The 26,983-nt window shown below is 33.9% G+C and overlaps 1 protein-coding gene and 1 pseudogene across 11 annotated transcripts in view; one reads left to right on the top strand and one right to left on the bottom strand.

Annotated features, from left to right (window-relative positions):
• The window catches only part of SPAG9 (sperm associated antigen 9), a 113,360-nt gene that overhangs the window by 55,924 nt on the left and 30,453 nt on the right, over positions 1-26,983 (bottom strand). For 4 of the 11 annotated variants that reach the window (XM_036222055.1, XM_036222057.1, XM_036222054.1 and 1 more), the window contains exons 3-5: positions 14,808-14,878; positions 9,369-9,463; positions 3,864-4,014 (exon numbers count right to left, since the gene is read on the bottom strand). In XM_036222055.1, coding sequence (XP_036077948.1) covers positions 3,864-4,014; positions 9,369-9,463; positions 14,808-14,878 — 317 coding nt within the window. Of the gene's footprint in view, positions 1-3,863; positions 4,015-8,501; positions 9,260-9,368; positions 9,464-14,807; positions 14,879-22,683; positions 22,765-26,983 lie in introns of those variants that run through there. The other 7 variants (XM_036222063.1, XM_036222064.1, XM_036222062.1 and 4 more) reach the window with 6 other exon arrangements.
• On the top strand, positions 25,570-25,688 carry LOC118604832 (annotated as a pseudogene).

Below are 26,983 nucleotides of genomic sequence, written 5' to 3'. Positions count from 1 at the left end.
CCTTCTCTCCCTGCACATCTTCTGCTTCTCTATTCCAGGTTGCCCCTCCATCCCCAGCCCATGAGGATGCTGCATGAGAAAGCATTAGGCTCCAACACCCTATGTCTGGTGCCTTTCCTTGGGAAAGCCCTCATCGCTCTGTTCAGGATCCAACACCCCTAAGCCAGGCTGCTCTGCTACAGTGATGTCCTTCACACTGCTGGGGTTCTGACTGTCTACAACAGGCTATCCTAACCTTGCTTGGGTTGTGATAACTACCCTCCCTGTAGGTATCTGCCTTAGCTAGGAGCTTTAGGGCTGAAATGTGCAGAAAGAAAAGAAGGGCACATAATGCGATACTATACCATCTTAATAATTACAGCTTTATAGTAAGACATGATACCTAGGTGAGCAAGTCCTTATTCTTACTGTTCTTCTTCAGGACTATCATGGGTGATTCTTGACCTTTGTTCTTCAACTCCTTTATTTGCAGCTTGTTCATGCATGTAATTCAGTTGGATGAACAACCCTATCTAATATTTTGGCACTTTTATAATACATTTTTAACAGAATACTTTTGGTTATTTAACATAAGTAGTTGCTTTTTATCAATCTCACTAGAAGCCTTCCAGCAAAAACTTCCTGTTAATGATGCAATGCACAACTTCACTGCTTTCTGCCTTGAGCTGATCTCTAAACTAGATTGAAGACCATCAACAGAGCATCAAATGAGGCTTCAAGTAAGCTGTGACATTTAGAATGCCTTGAAAGAGGATATTTCTACTGGTGGTAATCTAAGGAGGGTACAAATATGTATGTGGGAAAATGATAAAGAAAAGCATTTGGATGCACAGATCTGGAGTTCAGGAAAGAGGTCAAGGTCAGAGATGCAAATTTGTGAACACTAACTTGTGGATAGCATTTACAGACACGGAACTTGAGCGACCTAGGCTAAGCACAAAGGGGGGTTGAGCTTTAAGCCCTGGAGAGCTCAAACCAGCAATAGAGAAGGAGCAGTGAAGCAAAACAGTGGGTAAGAGAAATAGTGGTGTCCTGGAAACAAAGCAAGTACAAGCATTTCCAGAAGCACAGAAAGTATTCAAATGTGTCAAATGCTATTACAAGGTAGGGTGAGAAATGAGAAATTCCCATTAAGATTTGGAAAGATGGATGCTTTTGGTAACCCTAGGAAAAGAGATATCAGTGAAGTAGATAGGACTAAAAGTCTCAGGGGTGTGGGATGAAGAGAAAACAATTGTTCCTCAAACATGCCAAAGTTTGTCCCCAACTCAGAGCCTTTACAGATGCTATATGATCATCCTGAAACACCTATTCCTCCAGACCTTTCCATGCATGTGTATGTCCCTCATGTCAAAGTACGAGTCACCTCCTCCCAAAGGCCTTCCCCTCCACCATTCTAAAATAAGCACCCCTCACTACTACTTTACTCTATCCCCTTACCTTGCTTTCTTTAAATAGTACATAACAATATTTAAAAATTTCCTTTATTTGTTTACTTGTTTGTTGATCTCCCCAAGAATATGATAAATGAAGGAATAATATGTACAAATACTTCTTTTTAAGGATAACTTGTACATTTTTCTAGGCGCATCATTCCTGGCAAATTTTCCAGTACCTAAAGATATAAATGTATTGACTACAGCTCTCACTCATACAGTGAGAAATTTGCTATACAGCAACAAAGACGGTCTATAACTTTACAATCATGGGCAAATCCCCTTTACTGCCATTCTACTGCCAGTTTCCTACAGCTATGTTTCCTTGATTACAACCCAAAACATGGTTTTCTGACAGAATATTTCACCTTATTTCACAAAAAAATTATACTGGTAAGATTCATATTGATTATAATTCTCATATTCTTTTTTTTTTTTTTTTTTTTATATAATGAAGGGAAAGCATGCCCTAAATATAGCTAGGTCATCCCCAAAGTTCTCAGAGAAATGAAAGTTGTAGAATACATTAGAGATATTCTAGTCCAGTTCTTGTCACACATGGAAAACAAGACTAAGTGGGTATATGTGCCTCAGTCCACAAGTGAACTTAAAACATGATTCCCAGCCTTTTGTGAAGTCAGAGAAAGACATCTGGTTAATAAGAAGGGCTTAGGTAATTGATATACTATGTCCTAATTATTAGACGTAATTTACAAACTGGACTTCTGCCATTCTGAAATGTACCACTCTGTCCCTGGAAATTCTTATCTGTTGAGCCTTTATCTCATTTTCTAGCAGCTCCATTTCCAAAGTAGAGTAAGCCAGGATTTTATTTTAGAAACCCTCTGGGGAGTCCTTGCCTTAGTGTCTCTGGGAGGGGATACACACACACAAAACACCTATGCTTAAGTCTGTATTAATAATCTGTTAATCAGTTTATAATTTGTCAGCAAAGCTCTGTCACAGCATGTCACAGAGAATTATAATAATCTCTTACAGTGCCTTCTTGTATAGTAATTAAAAATATGGTACTAAAAGTGTCCTTCCTACTTAATTTTGTTTTGGAAAAGGGACACGCAAGTAGGTGATCAGAGATAAGTGTTTTGCAAGATTTATTAAACCGAGAAGCAGGCTAAAAAAGCCAGTGTGGCCACAGGAGTAAAGAATGGGAGGGTTCCCTGGGGGCATCACTGCGGACAGATCCTGAGCAGCTACATGATTAGCTTCTAATAAATTAAGTAAAAGGAAAAGAGAAGGGAAAAAAGGTGAGATCCATCTTATTGTTAAACATACTTTTCAAGGGGAGAAAAGCTATAAAATATTTATCAACTGCTTACTGTTTTGAGCATATTTCAAAGGTCAATAGAATGATTCTAAATGCCTCTATCCACAGCTGAGAAATAGACCATTTATATTATCCTAAAAGAGTCTTTCTAACATCTATAACAAATTCATTTAACAAACATGTTCTGAGTGGCCACTATGAACTAGGTACTTTTCTAAGTGCTAGAAATACAGCAATAGATAAACTGCATGGATTTTATGTTCTTAGTGGAGAGAAACAAAACCAATAAGTAAATGACTTAGTATTTTACAAGTATCCTAAAAGCCATCTTCAAGTACTTAGACCATGATAAGTACTTTGGAGGAAAAGAGCAAGAAAAGAAGGTAAGAAGTAACTTAACTTATATGTATTCATCTATAGGTAGTAGCCTGTTTGTTTTATGACAGAATAGATACTATAATGTAATGGGGTTCTTTTACAAACAACATTCCCTTTATAAGTATTCCACTTTATAAGGTATAGAATATATCTCCACTCCTATAGTATGTTATTTACATGTTATACTATATATTTATATGTATTTATAACTTATTTGATAACTTCTTGGTCAAGAATATAATCTACAATGAATTAACATCAGGCTTTTTTAGCAAAACACTATGTACTATTGGATACTACTCTACGAGGGGTTTTGAAGAATGAACTGTTTTTGCTTTTTTTTTTTTTTAATGCAGAGTCCTACTGAATTGTGAAGCTTCCAACAGTAAACCAAGGAATTCAGTTAGCAATGATTTTTAATTCTAAAAAACATAATTTTGATCACTCATCACTCCAACCTAAATTCATAAAATGTAGCCTAGATCAAACAGAAATTTTGGTCATTAGTGTACTTAGTATACTAATCAAGATGTAACAATGGTTGGCTTGGTTTTCCTATAACTTGAAAAAGAATACTGAAAAACCAAAACTTGAAATGAGCTCATTTCCAATTTTTTTTAAAGAAGACAGTTTTACAAACTAAAATATATACAAACTATTTTATTATTATGTTTATTACATTTTGGTTGTCTAGTCCTTCAATTTGGATCAGATAACTTATAAAATAAAATGTGAACTGAAGATTTCAGCAGAATAAAGCTTACCTTTAGGCTGGTATGAGAACGTGGCTGACTTATTTCCTGAAATTTCCATTGCTCTGATCCAGGGGTCTCTCCGCCTTTCTGAGTGTCAGGTGTAAGCAACCCATCTCCAGCAGGTAATGGGAAAAGCCCTAGTGATATAGGGCGTTCTTTTCTATTTGGAGAGAGGAGAAAAAATTAAGCATTTGTTCATTTTTAATTCTTTATTCATCAAGACTATTAAGTAATAAGCCTCGGTTGTCATTGCTCTAGAATCATTTATACTCTTAAATAATATTGTCTGCTTATCTGAACAAGTAGACTTATCAGAGAAAGGACAGGGTCTCAGAAATTTACACTAAACCAAAGAAATCAACTAAGAAAAGTAGTAAGAAATGGTTTAGGAAATCTTATAAGTTATTGATGAGTTCTTTGCCCAGGGAACAGTCTGTGGTCAGCTTTTGTAACAAGAACTAAGTTTTCACTTATGTTTAGGTTACCCCTAAGAGAACTTGCAACTTCCTTCTTTGGAGGTGACCCAAAACCCTGCTTCTAGACTTCCCAAGTCCTCACACTAATCTCTAGATGTTTACCCAGCCTTCTTCAGGGTGTGCCTTTTCTGCCTAAAGGGATAGCAACATATGATCTAAATCAGAGCCACTGCATAAATGGTAAAAAGAGTTCAAAGGAGTTTTATCCGCTAAAGCAAGAAAGCAGTATTTTTCTTCAGAACACATGTATATGCTCCTTTTAGTCACAGTACATATGAAAAAAACCACTCTTTTTTTCCAAATGTGGAGGCCAAGAAATTTTATGAAAGACTAGAGTTTCCAACGCTTTGTGAGAAATTTCAACAAGAATAGTTACGATTCTAATAACAATAGAACAGCAACAAGAAACACATCCTTTATTGATGCATGTAAGATTCCAAATCAAAGGGATTTTAGAGGGTGGAAACAAGCCTACTAACAGGTCATCTTGGGTCATTAACTCAGAAGTGTGGAAACTGACAAGAAATTAGACACTAAAAGGTTTGGGCCCTCTGCAACTCCCACCTCTCTACTGGTAAGAGAGTAAGTTAGAATAGAAACACTGATTATAAATAAAAGTAGGAAAATATTTAGTTTTGCTAAATAAGTCTTTTATTCTGTAAACTCATTTTTAGACCAAGAAATTTAAGCCGCTTTTTAAATATGCCCTCACTTAACACAAAGAGTATGCTCTTGCATTCCTAACAACAATCAGAAAGAATTAGTAAAAGTGTCAAAAACTTTCTTAAAGATTAGATGAAGCGAAAGGGTTGAGAGACTGCATTTTATTAAACTTATATGTGCAATAAAACGAAACAGGATTTTTCTCTATCAGAGTTCATTATTCATCACTTCTTCAACACTTAAGAGCACTTTTCCTATTTCATTCGAATTCAAATAGACAGCACAATAAAAGACTAGATTTTAATACCAAAACCAAGTGCGTGGCTACAAGCTGCCAAAACAACCAAATAACAAAAATTAAAGTAATTAGTCAACTATTTTGTTGATGCCACTTATTCCCAAATGCTGGTACAGCAACAGAGTTTTCATAAGTCCATGGCAAAATGAGGCATTATTTATGATTCCTTATTGGATAATATAGTATATATTGTACACATATACCCTTTCCATATGTCCTAGAACCCATTCTTTCTTGAGAATGACCCTTTTCTACATCTTCTCTGCTTCTTTGATTTTGATTTTAAAATGCCCTTTTCTTTCATCAAATGATAGTGACAGTGATTGAAAGTGCATTTTTTTTTTTTTAATGTCCATACTTGGCAAAATAAAAAGTTGTTGACCTGATGTTTATCCCTCAATTTGGGGGAAATATATTTTGGGGACTGAAAATCTAAGGTTCTACAAGCTACTGGGTGACTTATTTAACATATCTTAATGATTTAAGCAGAAATTCAATAGATAGAGTTTAATGTAAAGCTCTCTAACCCTAAATGCAAAGATAATCAGGAAGATAATGTAGACTTCATGTGAATCGTCACACTGGTAACGATAATCCAAATATAGGCCAGTCATTAGAATTATCTTCCTATATAAATGTCAACATATTCATTGTCACACATATCAAAAACTGAGGAAGTGTAACTGTTAAGGGAAGAAGCCTGCTGTGGATCCAAGTCTGATTTTTCTACTACTGTTAACTAAATCTACAATCTAAAATACAAGTAGAATTCACATCTCTATCCCACTTTCACTATCATTCTGGAGCTGCTCTATAAGGAGAGAACTTTTCTTCAGAGACTGGCAGCTATCAAGAGGGTAAATGATGCTCTGGGTTTCGTTATCCCAATTCTAGGAAAATAATCCTACTACATACATCTCTTCTCATTTTACTGGTAAGTTGCATAAGAGTTAGGGGGAGGGAGAAGGACATGTAATTATGCAAGCCAGCTAGAATCCTACTTGTGAATGAATAGAAACCCTAAAAGGTGAACAGTAGTCTTGTACTATGTTGATATGCATGTTTTGTATTCTATGTATTACATGCTTCAGTAAAAGTCACAGAGGAAACTAAAGAATGGGACACATGTGGAAAAATATCAAGTGGCAGAGTTAAACTCAGGTGTTCCAATATGCTATTACTGCCTAGAAATGAAGCTATCATTAACTATCAGAATCTCTGTCATGTTCTTTTTTAAAGTATCTTAGTTCCACAAATCCATTTTTTATTTGGCTATTTAAATGAATAAATAATTTCACAAATATGTTTTGGCTATATTTATATTTTAAATAAATAATCATTAATAAATTTACTATATTATAAAATACAGGCAGTAAAAAAAGATTACATTTGTTCAACACCACATAGCAAGAACTGAAACGATGATTTTTTTACATTATCTCATTAATCCTCGTAAGGAAATAGGGATTATTTTCCCAGTTTTCTGATTAGGAAAAGCAATGCTCAGAGACTTGGGCATTAGTAATGGGCAGAGATGGGCTTCAAAGTCAGACCTGTTAGACTCTAAGGCCCATGTTCTCTCCTTGGAACTACCTATTTCTTGAGAACTTAATCTTAATATTGAAGACTTTGATATCTTTAGTCAATCAGATTAACAGCAACTTTTCTGTCAAGAAACTCTGAATTTAATCATAAGTTATCTTATTAATAAAATAGCTGGAGCTGAAACAGTTCTGTAAAAATGGTGTAAATATAAGTAACTATGAAAATTACTTATGTGTTTAATTTGCTATATATCACATACCTGATTAAATATAAACCACTCAATGGGGTAAAAGAACCTCAGAGGAGGAAACAGGCACAGAGAAATTAAGCAATTTGCACAAGGTCCTGCAGCCCACGTATGACAGGGCACGTGTACCTAGGCAGTCCAACTCCAAAGTCTCTCGTCCACCTCACAATGAGACAATGCCTTCTCAAATAAAACTGACACCTACGCCAGCCCTTTAAAATTAGCCTTATTTTAATATTCTATATATTCTTAAGGTAAGGTTATTTTTAATTTCCTAAAAGACTATGTACATATACATACATACAAATCTTTTTATGTACTAAAATATATTTGAATTATAAAAATAAGACAATAAATGACCAAGTATCTAGCTTTAAACCATAAAATTTAATTCCTGGGCCTTAAACTAATGTTGAACATTAACTGACCTATGAACTAAAAAGAACACATTGAGAGAATTTACTATTTTATCTTAATTCATCTAAGTCCACAACTAGGAATTGAGTATCTTAAGTAAACATTTAAATAGTAAAAGCTATACATTATGAACCTTCATTTAAAACCATGCACAAAGCAGAAATCTGAGCAAACCAGATACTTTTAGTATGATGAGTTAGAAAACAAAAGAAACCCAAACCTTAAACCTCTAAAATGCAGACGGTTCTTACTAAAGAGAACAAGTAGAGTGAACAGCAGAAAAGCTACAGAGATTAATGACTACCCCCACAAGCAGGAATGAATATCTGTCACCCAAGTCTACAAAGAAAGGGCAACATCTGACAAAACAATAGTGAATAGGCTTTGTAAAGCTTTCACCACTTTGATGTGTAAATGATGGGGGGGGGGAATGCATTCCTTGCTCTAAAAAGTTAAAATCCTTTCATTCTACAATATATTTTGTTTTAGGAAGAAAATGTTTGTCAGTTCCCATGAGCTACTTTCAAAAATTGCAAAAAAAAAAAAAAAAAAAAAGCCTGAACCTATATCAGTCAAAAGATAATTGAACAAAACAAACATTTCCATCCTGTGTCTGATAACTGCAAGTCCCAGCATAAAGGATATTTGCCTCTAAGTACTCGGATGCTCGGATGCTAAACCAGAGGTTGTATAAACTTGGACCCGGCGCTCTACTCTGGCTCTCTCTTTACTCTTTGAACACTCTGCTGAAAACAAGACCACACTGACCTTGTACTTGTGTACAATATGAAAATCCTTTTCCTAAGTCCATGGTTTCCAAACACAAAGCCGCATCCCTAAGTGATGGCCTATAAATGACTATAAATAAAAATAGAAATCCTAGCCTCAGGCCATTTTCCATTGTTTCAATCTTCAACAGAAACGGTTACAAAGCAGACCCAAGAAGCTAAAAATCTGAGAAAAACCAACTAAACAGGGGCTTCTAAGAGAAACTAGAGTACCTGAGTATCCTTGGTAGGTTCTGCGTCAGAGCTGGCACACCGGTAGAAATAGAAAAGTGCACAAGCAGCAAAACAGAGAGAGATACTAAGATAGCAGAATTAATGACCACCGCCCCGCCAACAAAGCCAAACACAAACAGCAGCATGCATCCAGGACTCATGGCGCTGTGCTGGCATGGTGAAACGCCCGAACCAGGAGGCCTACACGGGGGCCAAAAGGGTATCTTTGTAGTGAGGATCTGTCATTCAGCTGCTGCCACAAAAACAATGCCATCAGCAGCAGCTTTCCACTCCATCCTGCAGCAGCTCTGAAGCGATGACGTCATCGCCACCGCGCTCTCCCCACCTCATAACCATAGCTCTGCTGCCCCTAGCTTTTATGCAGCAATCCTGAGCACAGCCAGCCTATTAACTATGTTCCTATCCACTAAGAGTCCTGGCGTAACTCATTGGCTACAATGCTTGGAGATCTACATAATTTATTCACACTCCTATATCAAAGAGAAGTCTCACTAAACCCTTTCTAAATCTGCCTCTCTGTAACAAAAAGGACCAGGAGAAATGAAAATTTGTCAGTGTTCCCACAAATCAGAAAAATTTAAACCTAATGTAATCTCCATTATGTATTAGAAAACAACCAAGATACCTCGATATGCTGCATATTTATACAACACGGCTCACGATTTACCTTTTCAATAGTGAAGGCTGTTTCTATTTTTCTATGCTATTCTCTCTTATAGCATTCCAACCACAGTAGAGAGCTTTTGAATCAGCCTAACTATTGTTCCAGGATTAAAGAACAGAGGGAAACAGAAACAGACAATTTATTTTGCTTTTTCTCAAGGCAAAATGTATAACAAAGCTTACCTAATTCTACTATGAGCTGTGGACTCTAGTTGATCACTCCCTGAGAGCTGATGAAGTTTTGTTCTTTCTAAGTGTTCCATATAATTATGGATCATCTGTTTTGAAGAAAAAAAAAAAAAACAGAAAAATTTTAAGATTAATACCTGGAATAAAAACATAGTGTTTTCACAAGGCAAACATTTTTGTATAAATTTCTTATTTATCAGATTACTCATAATTCCATGTACAAGAACATTATGGATGAAATCTTTTTAATGGCAAAGAAATATGCAAATACTTACGTTGCTTAGCATAGCAAAAAACTTTTTTTTTTACAATATATGATGCCATTAAATAATGTAACTTTGACATAAATAGCACAAACTAGGATACAGACACTAAGAAGGAGGTGAGCAGAGAGACTGGTAAAGATGACTGGTTAAAAATACTAGAAGACATTTGAGAAATTTGTTCACTAAAATAGGAAGCAAAGAAATTAACATGAAATGTGAGATGAAACTGACAAGGAGAAAAAATTCAGAGATGTCCTCAGAAGAGCTTTCAACCATAAAAGATTTTTAACAAAACCATACCTGTATGTGGTGATTTTTTCCCTTTTACAAAGGATTCACAGAATAAACATCACTTTCAATTTCGCTAAATACCAAGATGTTATTTATGTCTACAAATTTAGTTGAAAGAATGCTAAAATATTTTCTCCTTTGTTTGACTGCTAATTCACTAGTATCACTACTTAATATAATTACCTGTAATAGCAAATTAAAACAAAGAATCAAAACACTGTGATTTTTAGTCTTACATAAGAAACCATGATAGACAACCTGAACACAAAAGTGAAAACTTCAATATCAAGTATATAAACTGCCAAGATATTCTACTGCCCTATTTGACTTATGATAATCCTTTATCATATCGATATTTTTATCAATATTCATAATGGTAGTTCCACTTTTAAGAAATCTAAATCTGGCATTAAAACATGTAAAATGCGGCAAATTTTAATCATAAAGTCAAAAAGCCTTTGCTAGATACTAATACTAATGTGATATGAATAAAAAGAAACGAATTTAAAAAGGTATGTTAGAAAATTAAAGGAATGTAGATATCAAGAGTAAGCAAAAAAAGGCTGATGTCTTTCTTGGGAATAATCCTTGAATCCTTAAAACTATAACATGTAATAGCTTTGGAAGTTTCTAAACTTTAGCTGTATGAAGGTGGGTTTCAATCTTCATTACTTAAATATTCACTGCAGCATAGTAAAAAGATAACTATTGAAAGAAAACATTTTAAACACAATTTTAAAATTTATTTTTCGAAAGCATGCTTTTGCTGTGAAAATACTCTTGGCATTCATGTACAATAATTAAGAAATATGTAAATCAAGTTGAAAGTGTTTATTTATTTCCAATAAACAAAAAGCTGAACTCTGATGCATGAATTTAAGATAAGTAATTCTATCAAATCAAACATTATAAAATAATCAGGTTGTTCTTCACTTAAGACTAATCCGAACAAGAAATGTGTCAGGCAAAGGAAAAATGAATACAGAATCGCATGGATATGGTATATATTTTTTTGATTTTTAAATTTATATGCTTTTTATTTTAAATTTACAGATTTTCTCTTTACCACCATTTAAAGGACAGTTTTGCAGGAATACAGTTTCTGTCTTTGTGTCAGCAAGCTAAAAATAATGAGCTGTTTTCTTCTTGTAACATCAAGAACTTTAAGGAATAAAATTTAAATGAGACTAATATAACAAAGTGTTAGTTGGGCCAAATAGATATCAATTTATATTGTAAAAAGATTTTAGAAAACCTAAGTTGAATTCTTATGTAAGCATATGAAATTGATAGTTCAAATGGAAGAACCTGCTTCTTTATGCATTCATATGAAGACAGCAGAAATCTCCCCTAGATGTTTTTAAAGTAATCTACTTATTTAACATAGAAAAATATATATAAATAAAATGCAAAGATAGAATTAGTTTTATCCCCACAAATAGTCCACCTATAGTTTAATTCTTGTCAATTAAATAAAAAAAAATTTCATTTAGGAAATGTTAAATTCTAAGACTTCTTCAAATGACTGATCTCAAATAATATCAGATATAGTATTCTGACATTCCAAAATGGTCTGTGTAATTTAATTGGTTCCAACCCAACTAAACTATCATTTAACGGGAAGGAATAACAACAAAATGGCAATCGACATTTACTGTGCACCAACTACAAGTCAGCCAGTGCATTTACAGCCATTATGTCATTTAATCTCCACAACAATATTACAACAGCTTAAGGAGGTTAAAATAATTTGCCCAATTTGACTAGCTGGTTAATGATCAACTGTGTTCTAGTTGGCTTTGGGGCCAGAATTCAGGTCCCTCTGATTCAGTCATCCGTCATCCAAACAGGTAAACATTATAGGACTCATGTTGCATCTGGCCTTTCAGTCAATTCTCTAGCCTGGCAATAAGCTCATTGTCCTTTCTTCCTCGCACCCACCAGAAAATCCCACACCCTAAAGCATTTCCTGGCATCTGAAATAAAATATGCACGATATCCTATTAATGCATGAAAAAGTCAAAAATATTAATTGTACAATGAAAAATTAAAATTTAATTACAGGGCTTCATAATGTAGTTCTGATTTAAAAAAAAAAAAAAGTGAGAGGGAGGGCAGGATCAGTGTTGCCAGATAGAAGAGAGAGGGGAGAGTAAAACAGGACATGCTTTAGATGATCTGCTATTGGGTCAGCCAGCCACACTCTTCCTTATCTCAGAACTGCAATTCTTAATTTTTAAGGTATGTACATTAATTTACACATATTCAGGAGTCAATTCAGCAAGCAACAGCTGGAGTCAGGAAGAAGGATCCCAGGCACACTGTCTGGAAAGTCCCAATTCCTCTACCACCTAGAAAAATCTTCACAACAGAGGTTGACTGCCAACTTTGGCTAAAACTGAAAAGCAAGGCAATAATGAAGTCATGGATCCCTTTACTCATGTTGGCCTTGAATCCTTCCATACACAACCCAAGAATCATATATTTGTATCCACAAAACCACTATTCTTAAAGTTGGTGAGATGTCATAAAGCAAAGAGGCACAGAAAATTTTCTAGTGCATTTTTATCACCCATAACCTGAAAGCATTACTGAAAATTCAGGCAATGAAATCAGACAGATCTAGGTTCAAATCCAGTCACATCACATACAAGCATGGGATTTGGGACAAATCACTTCATATTTTCTTTCTAAACTTAAATCTCTACAAGGGGGATACATTATTGATAGAGTTTGGTTAGTGGATAAAAAGAGAAGCATTTAAATACTCCCTAATGTAAGCCCATGGTTCAAGTTTTTGGTGATTAATATTAAGAGTGCCTCACGATTACTTGATGTTTATATTTCCTCCAATGCCCTTTTAGACATGTCTTTTAAGCAAATTCAATAATGTGCAAAAAATTTTAGAATTGATTAGAGAAGTTATTCACATTACAAAAAGAGCCATAGCAGATTTTTGTGTCTATAAAAAGATTACCTTAGTTGAAATAGTGAAAAAATGAAGGTCGAATCTTTCATACTTCCTTTCCCTGAAGGTTTCCAGAATTTACCTTTAAAGGACACCTAGTTTAGCATTGGATAGCTTTTTATAACTGCTAATTGGCATTTCTCGTACAGATGTATAAACACAGAAAAATGTGGACTACAGTAAAACAAACCCACATTTCAAAGCAGCTATATCTGTGTTACATAAACCTTCCTAGAGGAAAGCAAAATAAAGGGAGCCTATCAGGGCAGAGGACAAAAGCTGCTCGTGACTAAGGGGGGGGTATCCTATGAAAACAGCTGCGGTGCTATGTGAAATCAGCCTTGGTTACGGCACAGGCCTAGCTCTCTGAATTTGTATTTAAGATTTTTTCTGAAATATTTTTTTCTTCCTGGACTGTCCTTCTCTGAAGGAATAGAACAAAAAAATTATCTTTTCATTTAAAGATGTCAGTTTTTTTCCCTGTAAAACATCACTTCTATTAAATAAACATCTGAGAAAAAATATGAAATTTCCCTTTATATTGATTTTTCAAGAATGCACATATTTTATATATACCTCAACTAACCATATCCTAATTTAATAATCCTCAATTATTACAAAGGTTAGAACTCCAATAAAAACAAAAGGAGTATCATCACTATCAATTATATATTTGTATATGTCAATTATATATTTCCCCAAACATATGTATAATTATAGCATTGATGTATAATTACACGGCATTGTTCAGTCAGTGAAATGGTGTAAAAAGAACTAAGAATAGGCTTTTAACAATCGATTGTTTTTTAAGTCTTAACATCCACCAACTGCCATCTTATTTTTCACATACTGAAAAGGCTGCTGTGAAGCTGTTTCTGTCTTCCCAGAGCCCTCCATCGCCAATATTTTCCCTCTGCCACTGAGTTTCATAATAATAATCAAATCTCATATGTCAGGAAGAAATTCCAACCTCTCCCCAAGAAAGTGTTAAGCACATTATTCCGAAGCAGTGAAACACAGTGCAGTGTGGTTTTATCTCCTTTAAAAGCAAAATATAGGTCTCTACCAGGGACAGGTTACAAGATAACAGAAATTAGTGAAATAAAAATGAGAACTGAAGATAGGAACTATCTGTATCATGGGAGAGATTGGACTAGAAAGGGAAAAAGGAATTATATTTTTCTTATAACAAACAATGCATGCATCTATGAAAATTCTACATATTTAGGTATGTGAACCCCAGACTTATCATGATACACAGAAACAATTTTCACATTAAGAAGACAGAAACAAAAGCAACTAATGAAAGGCTGATAGAGAATCATAAAAAGGATTTTAAAAAACCCTCAAGTACATTTTCTGATTTGCTTTTGAGAGATTATGTGCTGGAGTTGTTAATTTAAAATACTGAAATTTCATGTAGAATATCTGTTTTAGAGTCATTTTGATTCAACACATTATAATTTGTGTTTGTTATTTGTTATAAGTGTGATTGAAATTAAGTCCTTTAAACTGGATCATAAATGTAGAGAGACACTACCAATCATTTACCAATGGACTAATTTCCAACTGGTAACAAAATAAATTAAATTCTTTCATATTAACATCATGTATACTTTTTATTACACACACATAAGTTTTTACTTAGCCGGCCAAAGAAACTATTGGAATTGTCTTAATAATTACATTATTTTGTGGCACACTCATTCATCAAGTGAAAATTCCAAATAAAAAAACATTAAAAGTCAACATTTGTTAATTAGGTAAATGCTAAATGGAATTTACTGTTTTCTGAAAATAATCCCCAAGAAAAATTAATAAAATAATCCCCAAAGAAATGTTAAGACATATTTTCTAAGGTTAATTTCTTCGTCTCAATATTAGCATGGTAAGATCCCGGTAACCTACCTCAGTGTGTCTTTGATGTAATGCATTATATTCCTTCTTCAATTCTGCTTCTCTTTCTTCAAGTCTGCTAACTGAAAGTAAGATACATATACTTAATCAAAACAAAATATAAGAAATTTATTTGAAAATTCTACCTTAACAACTTGGAATGGTTTATCCATAATCCTTAGCAACTTTAGGACTTGGAACTCCATGTGAAATTTTTCACAAGACTAGTAACCTCATTTTCATCATCCTTAATAAATAAAACTTTCAGAGGAGGGATAAACTAGATTTCAAAAAATTAAACGTCGGATACAGAATTACCTTTCAAAAACACTTTACAAATCACCTTATAGAAGTTTTAACCTGGAATTAGGACTAAAATAATTGATTTCTAACATGTTTCAAGCTCTTTTTCTTTACTGAGCAGTATGTGAAAATGTCATTGTTTGTAAGTACTTTTTCTGCTTCAGACCTTAATTTCAGGGACTCATCTTCTTTTATTTAGCTCCCTCTGCTGATGGAGTTTGTGAGTGGCACTGATTTGGGGCAGTGCTCACAGAGTACAATCTTATGATATTAAAAAAAAATTTTAGACTGGAAAAATGTATTTTAAAAAATCTAGAAAAATTTTAGAATGCAGGGACAGGATTTCACAAAAAGGATGATATCAGAGAGAAGGTACAGGCCAAGCAAGACCATAAAGAAATTATAGTACTCAAGACAGATGGTGATGAGCGTGTACTGGGCACAAAGCTGTGCTGGTGGTGAGGCAGAGGTTAGGCTGGCCAGCCTGGAGGAGCCCGTACTGGGTAAGGAGCCCTGAGAGACAGTCTGCTGGGGAGAAAAGAAGCTGATGCAAGAGGAGCTTGTCAAGATGCTTATTTAAGTCTGCTTGAAGGCCTGACATTAGTTGGAAATGTTCTCTTGGTTTATGAGTCTGCTACCTGCGTGCAGGCAGGGCTGTTTGTAAGCAACAGCCTGTGACTGCGTCAGATGGTTGTTGACGTAACTACTATGAACTATTGCGGCACACGCAGAAATGTTTTCATATGCCTAATGTTACTGCACCAGACACCAAACAAAACATAACATGCTGCTTGCTAAACTCATCTCTGGTTTGTGTAGCTTTACTTGCCACCTTTGCTTGAATGTCTTGAAAATATGTCATAAATTAGAAAAACTGTAGCTCTGATTTTGATTTATTTCTAATCAAGCCTATATGTTGGCTCACTAAAAATTACACCAGCAAGTAAACACACGCCATAGTCCCCGCAGAGCATACTATATCATATAGGCAAGGGTTGACTGAGTGAGTACATGTGCTGCTCATCTTACCCTGTGGCTGAGAACAAAAAAAGCAAACATAGTGCAGATATGTTGGGATAAAACAATAGATATTGAAACCACAATAATTTTTAGTGCTGCTTCTTTTATTTTAAAACAGGAATCTGAGCAAACTGAGATATTTAGTAAGAATTTCGAAATACACATTTCCTACTACTTCTTGTTAATTACACTAATCTAACAGAGTGATCTTAAAACTACCAGGGTAAATCTTAACTTTTTAAAATTACATATCTGCATGAACTAAGATTTTCTTGGTATTATGCAACCCCCCTCCTCCCCCCAAAAAAGAAAGAAAGAATGAAAAAGAAAATTGAAGCTGAGGCTAATACAAATCACAGCTATCATCTATAATCCTCAATTGCAAATTTGTACCCCACAGGAGAACCTCACTATTTTCATCAGCTAACTTGATGTGAATTCATAAAATAAATTTATATCACCATCACATTCACTACTAATAATAGCTAACATTATATACTACTTATTAGTACCTTGCACTGTCCTATGCACTTTATATAAACTAACTTATTTGAGCCTGACATTAACCTTATGATTAAAATATTATTATATTCACTTTAGATATGAGGAAGCTGAAGCAAAGAGGAATTAAGTAACTTGCTCAAAGTCATACAGCTAATAAATGGTAAAACTAGGATTCCTAATGGAGGAGTCTGGGTCCGGAATCTATTTTTAATTACCATGTTTTACTGGCCCTCAGGAAATACTCTTTTTAATGTTTTATATATTGGAATCTACTTTAAAATTTCACTTGGGAAAAACAAATAAAGAAGAGTGCCCTTTTCTACCTCAAACAAAAACCCTTCTGTTCTTATAGAAAACCTTTCATAGATACTTCAACCCAAAGGCATCAAACTGTCTAGAAAAATATGTATCCAACTTTATTAATCATCACAGAACTGCCTTTAAAACCAAAATGCAACACTACATACCTGTCGGAATAGTGAAAATGAAGAACACAATACATCAAATGCTGGTAAGGATGTGGACCAGCCGGAATTCTCATATACTGCTGGCAGGAGTATAAATTGGTATAACCAATCTAAAAACTGTTTGGCAAGATCTAACAAGGTTGAATATTTGCCAATCCTATGACAAACCAAGATCATTGCTATAAAGTGCATAAACATGTCCACCAAAGGGCACTTAAAACAATGCTCCAAGCAGCACTATTTGTAATAATCCAAACATGGAAACAACCCAAATATCCAACAACAGCAGAATGGATAAATATTCACGTACCAGAATACTACGTGACAATGAGATGAGCAAATTAATTGCAATACACCACATCATGGACGAATCTCATAAGCAGGATATTGAGGGATAGAAAGAGAAGCAAAAGAATACATAATTCAAAGACATACAAAACTAATTTAAAACTAATCTAATGTGCTAGAAATCAAGACAGTGGTTACCTATGAGGAAGAGTTAGTGACCTGATGACTTTATTGTGTGAACAGCCCTACCTCACCCCAGTCCAAACACAATGTGTTCCCATTTACACACACACACACTTTCCTTGGCTTGAATACTCATTATTCTTCATGTTCTCTAACAGCTGCTACAAGTTCAATATATAGCACAGGATTTAAATACACTGCTCAGAATCATTACAAACAAGCTGTGCTGATTTACCATTAAAAGTTATATAGAGATAAGCAAAAATATTATCCGATTGAAGAATTATAAGAAGAAAAAAAGATAGGCATCATGAGAGGATAAATTGTAACTACTCTTTCAAAAGTTGTGTTGGTGATATCTACTAAAGTAGATAAAGGTGTATTTCCTTTGACCCAGCATTACTATTTTTACTTATCCTACAGGAAACATACATACCAATGTCCAAAGATATGAAAATGGATACCCTATGCAACATATCTTATACTAACTCCTAAATTTGTCATTAGTTGGTTGGTGAATTATGATATACAATGGACTATACTGTAGTGACTTTACTACTTTCAAGTTATGTTACCATGGGTATATTAAACTCTCTGCATCTCAGTTTCCTTATTTATAATTGAGAAATAATGACAGCATATCAGAGCTGATATTAGGATTGAGTTAATATTTGTAAAGGGCAAATAGTGCCTGGCACACACGTTTTTCAAATACAACAAGGACAGATACTATTAAAAGGAATGCAGTACATCTGTATGTACTAAGATGGGATGGTGCCTAGAAATGAATGAAAGGATGTTGAACATATATCTGAAAATAAAAAATACAAAACAATTTACAATACGATGCCACTAAGATGTCAACAAAGCCGAAACTGAACTGAATGTCTCTCCTAAATCTGCCCTTTCCCATAATCTTCTTACTCAGGCAAAAATCTTGCAGCTATCCTTTCGCTCTTCTATGTTTCTTACATCACATATCTAGTCTATCAGCAAATTCTGTCCATTTTACCTTGAAAATAAATCTAAAATATGACCACTTTTTTTACCTGCATCACTCCCATCACTTCCACCTTGGTGTAAAACATCATCAATTGCCTGAATTATTACAATTACCTCCTGACCGGTGTCTCTGCTCTAGCCTTTGCTCCCCTGTACTCTTTTTTTGAAAAAAAGATTTTTTGATTAGTTTCAAGTATATAGTACATTGGTTAGACATTTATATAGTTTTCTATAAAACGATGCCCATAATTGCTCCTTCTCTCCTCTGGTTTTCTATCTAGCCAATATATTAATACTAACTGCATTCCCTATGCTGTGCTCCCCATCCCTGTGACCATCTATCAACTACTAATTTGTACTTCTTTAACCATTCACCCAATTCTCCCAGTTCCCCAAACCCCTCATCCCCTCTGTCTGTCACCAAATTGTCTTCTATATTTGTGAGTCAGTTTTTGATTAGCTTGTTCTTTTTGTTCCTTAGATTCTGCATATAAGTGAAATCATATGGTATTTATCTTTCTCTGAGTTATTTCACTCAGCATAATAGCCTCTAGGTCCATTCATGTTGTTGCAAATGGTAAGGTTTCATTTTTTTAATGGCTGAGTAATATTACATTGTATATATAAACCATAACTTCTTTTTCCAATAGTCTGTTGATAGGCATCCAGGTTGCTTCCATATCTTGGCTATTATAAATTGTGCTGCCATGAATATTAGGATGCATAGATCTTTAGAATTATTGTTTTGGTTTTCTCTGGATAAATACTCAGAAGCAACTGCTGATATATCCATTTTTAAATTTTGAGAAACCTCCAGACTGTCTTCCTTAGCGGCTGTACCAATTTGCAATCCCACCGACAATGTACGAGGGTTCCCTTTTCTCCGCATTCTAGCCAACACTTGTTGTTCTTTAATTTATTGATAAGCATTGTCAGGTATCAGATGATATGTCATTGTGGTTTTAAACTGCATTTATCTGGTGATTAGTGACCTTGTCTATTGGCCATCTGTATTTCCTCTTTGGAGAAGTATCTGTTCAGGTCTTCTGCCCATTTTTTAATGGGATTGTTTTGTTGTTGTTTTTGCTGTTGTTGAGTTATATGAGTTCTTTATATATTTTGGATACTAATCTCTTATCAGATAGCTCATTAGCGAATATCTTTTCCCAATCAGTCAGTTGTCTTTTTGTTTTGTTGATGATTTCCTTTGCTGTACAAAATCTTTTTAGTTTGATGTAGTCCCATTTCTTTATTTTTTTTCTTTTGTTTCCCTTGTCTGGAGAGATACATTCGAAAAGAAATTACTGTTAGTAATATCAGGGAGTTTACTGCCTATGTTTTCTTCTAGAAGTTTTTGTGGTTTTGAGTCTTACATTTAAGTCTTTAATTCATTTTGAGTCTATTCTTGTATATGGTGTTGTCCAATTTCTTTCTTTCTTTCTTTTTTTGCATGTTATCTGTCCAATTTTCCCCACACCATTTATTGAAGAGACTGTCTTTACCCCATTGTATATTCTTGCCTCCTATGTCATACATTAAGTGAGTGTACAGGTGTGGATTTATTTCTGGGCTCTCTATTCTGTTCCATTGATCAATGTATCTGTTTTTATGCCAGTACCATGCTGTTTTGATTATGGTAGACTTGTAGTATAGTTTGATCTCAGATAGTGTGATACCTCCAACTTTGTTCTTCTTAAGATTGCCATGGCTATTCTGGGCCTTTTATGGTTCCATATAAATTTTAGGATTATTTGTTCTAGCTCTCTGAAAAATGCCATTGGTATTTTGATAGGGATTGCATTGAATTTATAGATTGCTTTGGGTAGTATGGCCATTTTAACGATGTTGATTCTTCCTACCCATGAACAAGGTATATGCTTCCATTTATTTGTATCTTCTTCAATTTCTTTTTTCAATGACTTATAATTTTCTGAGAACAGATCTTTACCATCTTGGTTAATTTGATTCCCAGGTATTTTATAGTTTTCGATGCAATTGTAAATGGGATTGTTTTAATTTCTCTTTCCGAAAGTTCATCATTTGTGTATAAAAATGCCACTGACTTCTGAATATTTATTTTGTAACCTGGTACTTTACTGAATTCATTGATCAGTTCTAACAGTTTTTGGGTGGAATCTTTAGGGTTCTCTATATAGTATCATGTCATTGGCAAATAACAAGAGTTTCACTTCTTCCTTTCCAATTCAGATACATTTTATTTCTCTTTCTTGTCTTATTGCTGTGGCTAAGACTTCCAAATACAAAGTTGAAGAGGAGTGGTGAAAGTGGGCATCCTTGCCTTGTTCTTGATCTTAAGGAAAATGCTTTTGCCTTTCCCAGCTGAGTATGATACTAGCTGTAGGTCTGTCGTATGTGGCCTTTGTTATGTAGAAGTATGGTCCCTTTATTTCTGCTTTGCTGAGAGTTTTTATCATATATCAATGCTGGATTTTCTCGAACACTTTTCCTGCATCTATTGATATGATCATACAGTTTTTATCACTTCGATTGTTAATGCGGTGTTATCACATTGATTGATTTTTGGATATGGTACCAACCTTGCATTGCATTCCAGGAATAAATCCAACTTCATCATGGTATATGATATTTTTAATATATTGCTGAATTCGGTTTGCTAATATTTTGTTGAGGATTTTTGCATCAATGTTCGTTAAGAGATATTGGCCTATAGTTTTTGGTTTTTGTAATGTCTTTGTCTGGTTTTGGAATCAAGGTAATGGTGGCTTCATAAAAGGTGTTAGGGAGCCTTCCCTCTTCTTGAATTTTTTGTAGTAGTTTGAGAAGAATAGGTATTAATTTCCCCTGCATTCTTAAAACAGTAGCCTAGGTAAAGTCTGATAGTGACTGACTGTCACATTTTTTTAAAATCCTTACAATGGTCTACCTATATATAGCAAAAGCTGTATGCACCACTCCTAGGCCTAGCACAATAAAAATATTCCACATACAATCCAATCTTTCATTCCCTTTCCTTTCCTCCTACTTAGTGTAGGTGACTATGACAAACTTGGAGATATAAGTAGGAAAAAACCTGTGTCTCCAAAGGAGCCACCAATCTATTGAAAGCATTCATTTTAATTTAAACTTCACATGACACTATATATATATATATAACATTTGAGTCATTATATATGTTTTTTTTGTGGCACAGTTTATGTTTTTGTTATTCTAGATGATTTTCTGAATGTTATTCTGGTGATTATGCCCTTCAACCTAAAAACTCCAGCAAGTAGCTTGATAGAAAACTGACTTTCCGTAGTTCATATCTTCCTACCTGTATTAATTCTAAATATTAACACTATCTTTTTAGGTATATGAGTTAACCATCAAGATTATATAATACGAATTCAGAAGCACCTCTCACTCTATCCTGAAAATATTTATAATACTCAGTAAATATAGTCAAAGGACTCAGTTTTCTCAAGGCCTAACTCACATTAGATGTTATACATTTAACTGAGAAGTACCTTTAAATTCAGGAAAGAGCTGTCTCTTCAAAGTCTTGAATGCCACCAAGTAATCAGCAAGGGGAAAAGAAAAGGGAAATAGAAGGGAAGAAAAAGCAGAAAAGAAATGCCCATCTTGGCAAGATTGGAAGACACCCTTGAAAACCTCAAGTACCATAAAGTTAATCTATGTCTATATTGTTGCATTATATCTGAAGTAAAAGATCGTTTCTTGTTTAATAGTTACCATATGAACCCAAACCTCAAAATGATCTCAGGAAAAATCTAAAACCTTATCATCTCACTCATCAAAATAGCCAAAACCTGAGATTAACTGTAAATAAACAAGATTCTGTTTATCCTTCCTATCCCCAAACAACAGATAACTAATCTGCCATTTTCTTAAACTGTAAATATTCTGGGGAGGAAAAAAAAAAATCAAGGCATCTAAACGGAAAAATGGGAGGAAGGGCAAGAAAAAAGAAGAATCAAAAGACTAATCTAAAATGCACCCCATATGATAGCTAATGGAGATACTTCAGTCTTGTTTAAAAATGCTCTTTTTTTTTTTTTTATCCCTCTTTCCAAAGAGCAAGAGGATATGATTAAGGCAGGAAGAGCCACCTGCTCTACCTGCTCAAAATCAGAGCTTACCTCCTTAGATTGATGGCCTTTGCCAAGTTTGGAACACCTTCCATCTCTGTTGTCTTCTGCCCCATCAGACTGCTGATAGGCCTACGGGGGGAAGAAAGAGAAACAGACCTGCTAGATTGCCATATCCAACTCATTATTTGCCTTCTCAAAAGGAGTCACCAGTTCTTACTATTCATGGAAGGCAGACAATCCAACCATTACTTGGCCTCAGAAGACTGACATTGATCTTTCAGAAGTTTTTCCTTGAGCAATTTAGCATCAAAAGTCTCAATGGGTAAGCAAGAATCAAATGCTAACTAAGAAGCAAACAAATCTCAGCCACGTCAAACAGTAATAAAAACTTCTCCTCTGCCAACTAAGTCCTTCACCATATTTCCAAACTTCACAAGATTTTCAGACAGATATTATATGTTATTAATCAATGACACACTGTAAAATTCTAAGTAATCTCATGAATCAATGTTCACATCCCTAAAAGAGAGTAGGAAAATGTCAAAGATTCCCAGTGGTAGGGCCTTCTAGTGATCTGACCTAGTCACTGTCTTAAAGATTTACCTAGCCATCCACAACAGAAAGATGACTACTCTCCTACCTGAAGTCTCTGTGTAGGGTCAAGTCCATGCTTTCTCTCAGCACATATTCCTAAGTATCACCTCCATGGTCAGGAAATACTTCCTTATGATCAACCAAAAGCAACAAATTCATTTTCTCTAATCTGCCAAAATTACAGAAAAGCAACTTGATATCTTCCTTACCCATCCCTTACTACATTTGAAGGAGTAGTCAAATCATTTTTATTCTGTTCTCTAAACTATATCACCATAAATCCTTTAACCTGTACTCATAAAATTAATTTTCTATAAACTTTAGTTCTAGGTGTTAATTACAAATTACAGCCTTAAGGTTCTCAACACTTACCACTAAACAACAGAAATGAAAAGTCCAAACACAGTTCATAATACACATCTAAAGACCACAAAGAATACTACCTAATGAAGCAGAAATGATGTTAGTGTTTGCATAAATTATCTTGCCTTCCCTCTTACATATAGGCTCTAATAAAAGAAACAACCTTAAAGTTTATTAAATATACAGATACTCTTAATACTGCAAAGAACAATATTCAAGTTAAATGGACTAAAAAGGTAGTTTTCCATAAATTTTATTTCTGTCATTTTTTTAAAATCAGAAGATATAAATCTAAAACTCCTCTAACTGCCTTATTTAAAAATAAGCTTTCAATGAAAATACATATCGGTTATCTACTTTAATCATCTAAAAATAATGTAGATGGAGTTACCTACTGACGAGATATTGAAATGTGAAAAATAACCTATTACAGTACGACTCAAATTCTGAGAATATTAACATTTATTGCCAATTGCAAAGCACAGAAAAGAGGCTAATAAAGGCTTTTATTGGCTGCAGGTATTTTTAAATAATTTGAAAAATAGTGAGAGAAAATATTTAGGCCCTCAAATATTAACTTTGGTATAAACTATACCTGCTAACTTAAAAACGGATTAATTTTTATGTAAAGATTATCAATGTATCAGTCACATCATTAACAGAGAGAACTTGGTTGTAAATAATTCCCAAACACAAATGTTTTATGCCATTTATTCTTTTAAAATAAAAATGTTAATGATTATACTACTTTCCCAAACTATCCAATAGTGTGAAAATTCTTATAACCAAGAAATGAGACATGTCTTCCTTACAATAAGTGTTTGAAGGTAAAGATTTGAAGTTATTTTATTAGACGAAGATCTGATACCAAATTTGAAAAGCAAATGAATGTTATACGGGACATAAGAAGGGTACCAGTCTCTAACAGAAATGTCTTCAGGTGTCAAAAACATTTTTCCATTTGATTTTTACAAATAGATTTTCATTCAAAGGCAGAATCAGAGAAGAATCTTTAAGTAGCTTAAAAACCACTGTCATCTAAATCTCTCCATCTTCTCTCATAATTCAAGGGAAAAGCCATCTATTATAAACTCAAGAAGCTTTAGGGAAACAGATTTTTCCCAAGAGAATCACTAATAAATGGTTTTATATCAGCTCTGGATGCTAATACGTTGTAAATAATGATTCACATTCATAAATTATTATAAACAAAATGAAACATGTTACTAAACCTTACTTCTCTACTTCTGTTCACATTAAAAATGATGAAACACTATCATATACCAAGAACTACTAAAATGTTCCTATTCTTTGACCTACTTCCTTAAATATATTCTAAGAAAATTATTAAAAGAGAGAAATCTATAGGTGTAAAAAATATTCACTGCAATATGATTCACTACACTGGAAAAAATGTCCAATCAACAGAAGTCTTCTGCATTTTTTAAATTTACCTACATTTATTTTCACTCTGATTCATTCCTTCATTCCACAAAGGATTTGAGATAGCTTATAAAAACATATCATAACAATTCATTATGTATGTATAAAATGTAGATCAAAGAAAAAAACATTTAAATATGCTAATAAGGCAAGGTTCAAACCAGTCATTACAGTTGCATTTCTAAGTTTGTTCTGTGTTTATGAGTAGCCAAGGTTAAAAAAAAAGTGGTCATTAAATAATTCTCATTAGAGGAAAGGAGAAATAATAGTTCCTCAGGGGAAAGAGAATTGTTAAAAGCTGGCATACTTTCTAGATGATGGGTATAGGCAGACATTTTTAAAAACATAATTAGTGACCACATACACTCAATAATATTATAATAACTATGTATAGTGTCAGATGGGTACTAGACTTATCGGGGTGATCACTTCATAAAATATATAAATGTCCACTAAACTATATTGTACACCTGTAACTAATATAATACTGTATGTCAACTATAATTGAAAAGTAAATTTAAAAAATAATTAAACATCTACCGCCACACCACCCCGAATGTGCCCAATCTCGTCTGATCTCGGAAGCTAAGCCAGGTCGGGCCTGGTTAGTACTTGGATGGTAGACCACCTAGGAATACCAGGTGCTGTATGCACTAAATAAATAAATAAGTAAAGAAAGAAAGAAAGAAAGAACAATTATACACTAAAGAAAATACTTATGATAATATTAAAGATACAAAATTACATATACACTCTAACTACAGTGATATAAAAACATGCTACATATAGAAAAAAGATTAGGAGGTCATACCTATAACTCCCTCTTCCCTCAAAAAACTATGATTCCTTTGACTTCAACAACCATATCAATATTCTTCTGTACCACAACCATATCTAGGCTGAATGCCAGGCACACAAGTAGTAGTTTAATATTTTTAACTGTATTAAAAGGTCTATATTTACTTGATTCATTTAAGATTTGGCTTACAAGATAGAAATACTCAATAAACAATAAACTAAGCAATTACAAAGTATTTTCTGATAAAGAACCCATTACTGCCACACTATGAATGGAAAGATTGATTGTAGACTTCTTACATAGTTAAAAAGCAGCAACAGATCTTTCTTAATCCATGACTTCCTTATTCCTCTCTACATATATTTCAGATTCTTCCTTAAGGCTTACAAGATGTTAACTAACAGTGTTATTGTTACTCCCAGATAAGAAATAATACATGGCATTTCAAAATATGCTTTATTCGTGTTGGAAAAAACAAAAATAATTCTTATGTAGCTCGATTTTGAAAAGGAGCAACCAGAAATCACCAAAATCAAACATGACCACAAAACTGTAACAAAATTTTTGTGGATTCAACTTTTTAATACTGTGAAATCATATGACAACCTGACAGACTCCATATTATCAAAAGCTGTAAAGTGTGTCCTTTAATGCACTTCCTATTTCTTGACTTTTTCTTGCTTCTCGAGTAGCAAGTAAGTACGACCAAAATTTCCCCTTTTAACATAGGAAGCAGTATTCAAAGCAGAACTTGGATTTTTATTGTGGCTACTTTTTAAAAGGAATCTGTGCCCTAAAACATACGTCAGAATTGAGTCTTAAAATTAAAGACTCTAACATATTATATAAACGTGGAAATTAGACAAGATACTGTTATCATATAGCACTCAATGAATGGCACTAAACAAAAAATTTCATTCCTCCTCTACAATAGGTATCATCACTATCAATTTCTGTGGCCTTAAATAAGTGCTTATTTAAAACCGAATGTTAGGAACACAAAAAATTTAAAAAGTTTTAAAAATAGGGTGAGTTACAGCATTTTTAACAAAAATCACTGTATGTGCTTCAAAAAACAAAATAGAATATTAAATAGTCCAGATATTCTGTTTCCTAGTACACAAAAAATAATTAATACACTCTGTCACA

This window comes from Rousettus aegyptiacus, unplaced genomic scaffold (assembly GCF_014176215.1).
Source record: "Rousettus aegyptiacus isolate mRouAeg1 unplaced genomic scaffold, mRouAeg1.p scaffold_m13_p_6, whole genome shotgun sequence".
Classification (NCBI taxonomy): Eukaryota; Metazoa; Chordata; class Mammalia; order Chiroptera; family Pteropodidae; genus Rousettus; species Rousettus aegyptiacus.
This window is presented reverse-complemented; position numbering and strand designations above follow the sequence as displayed.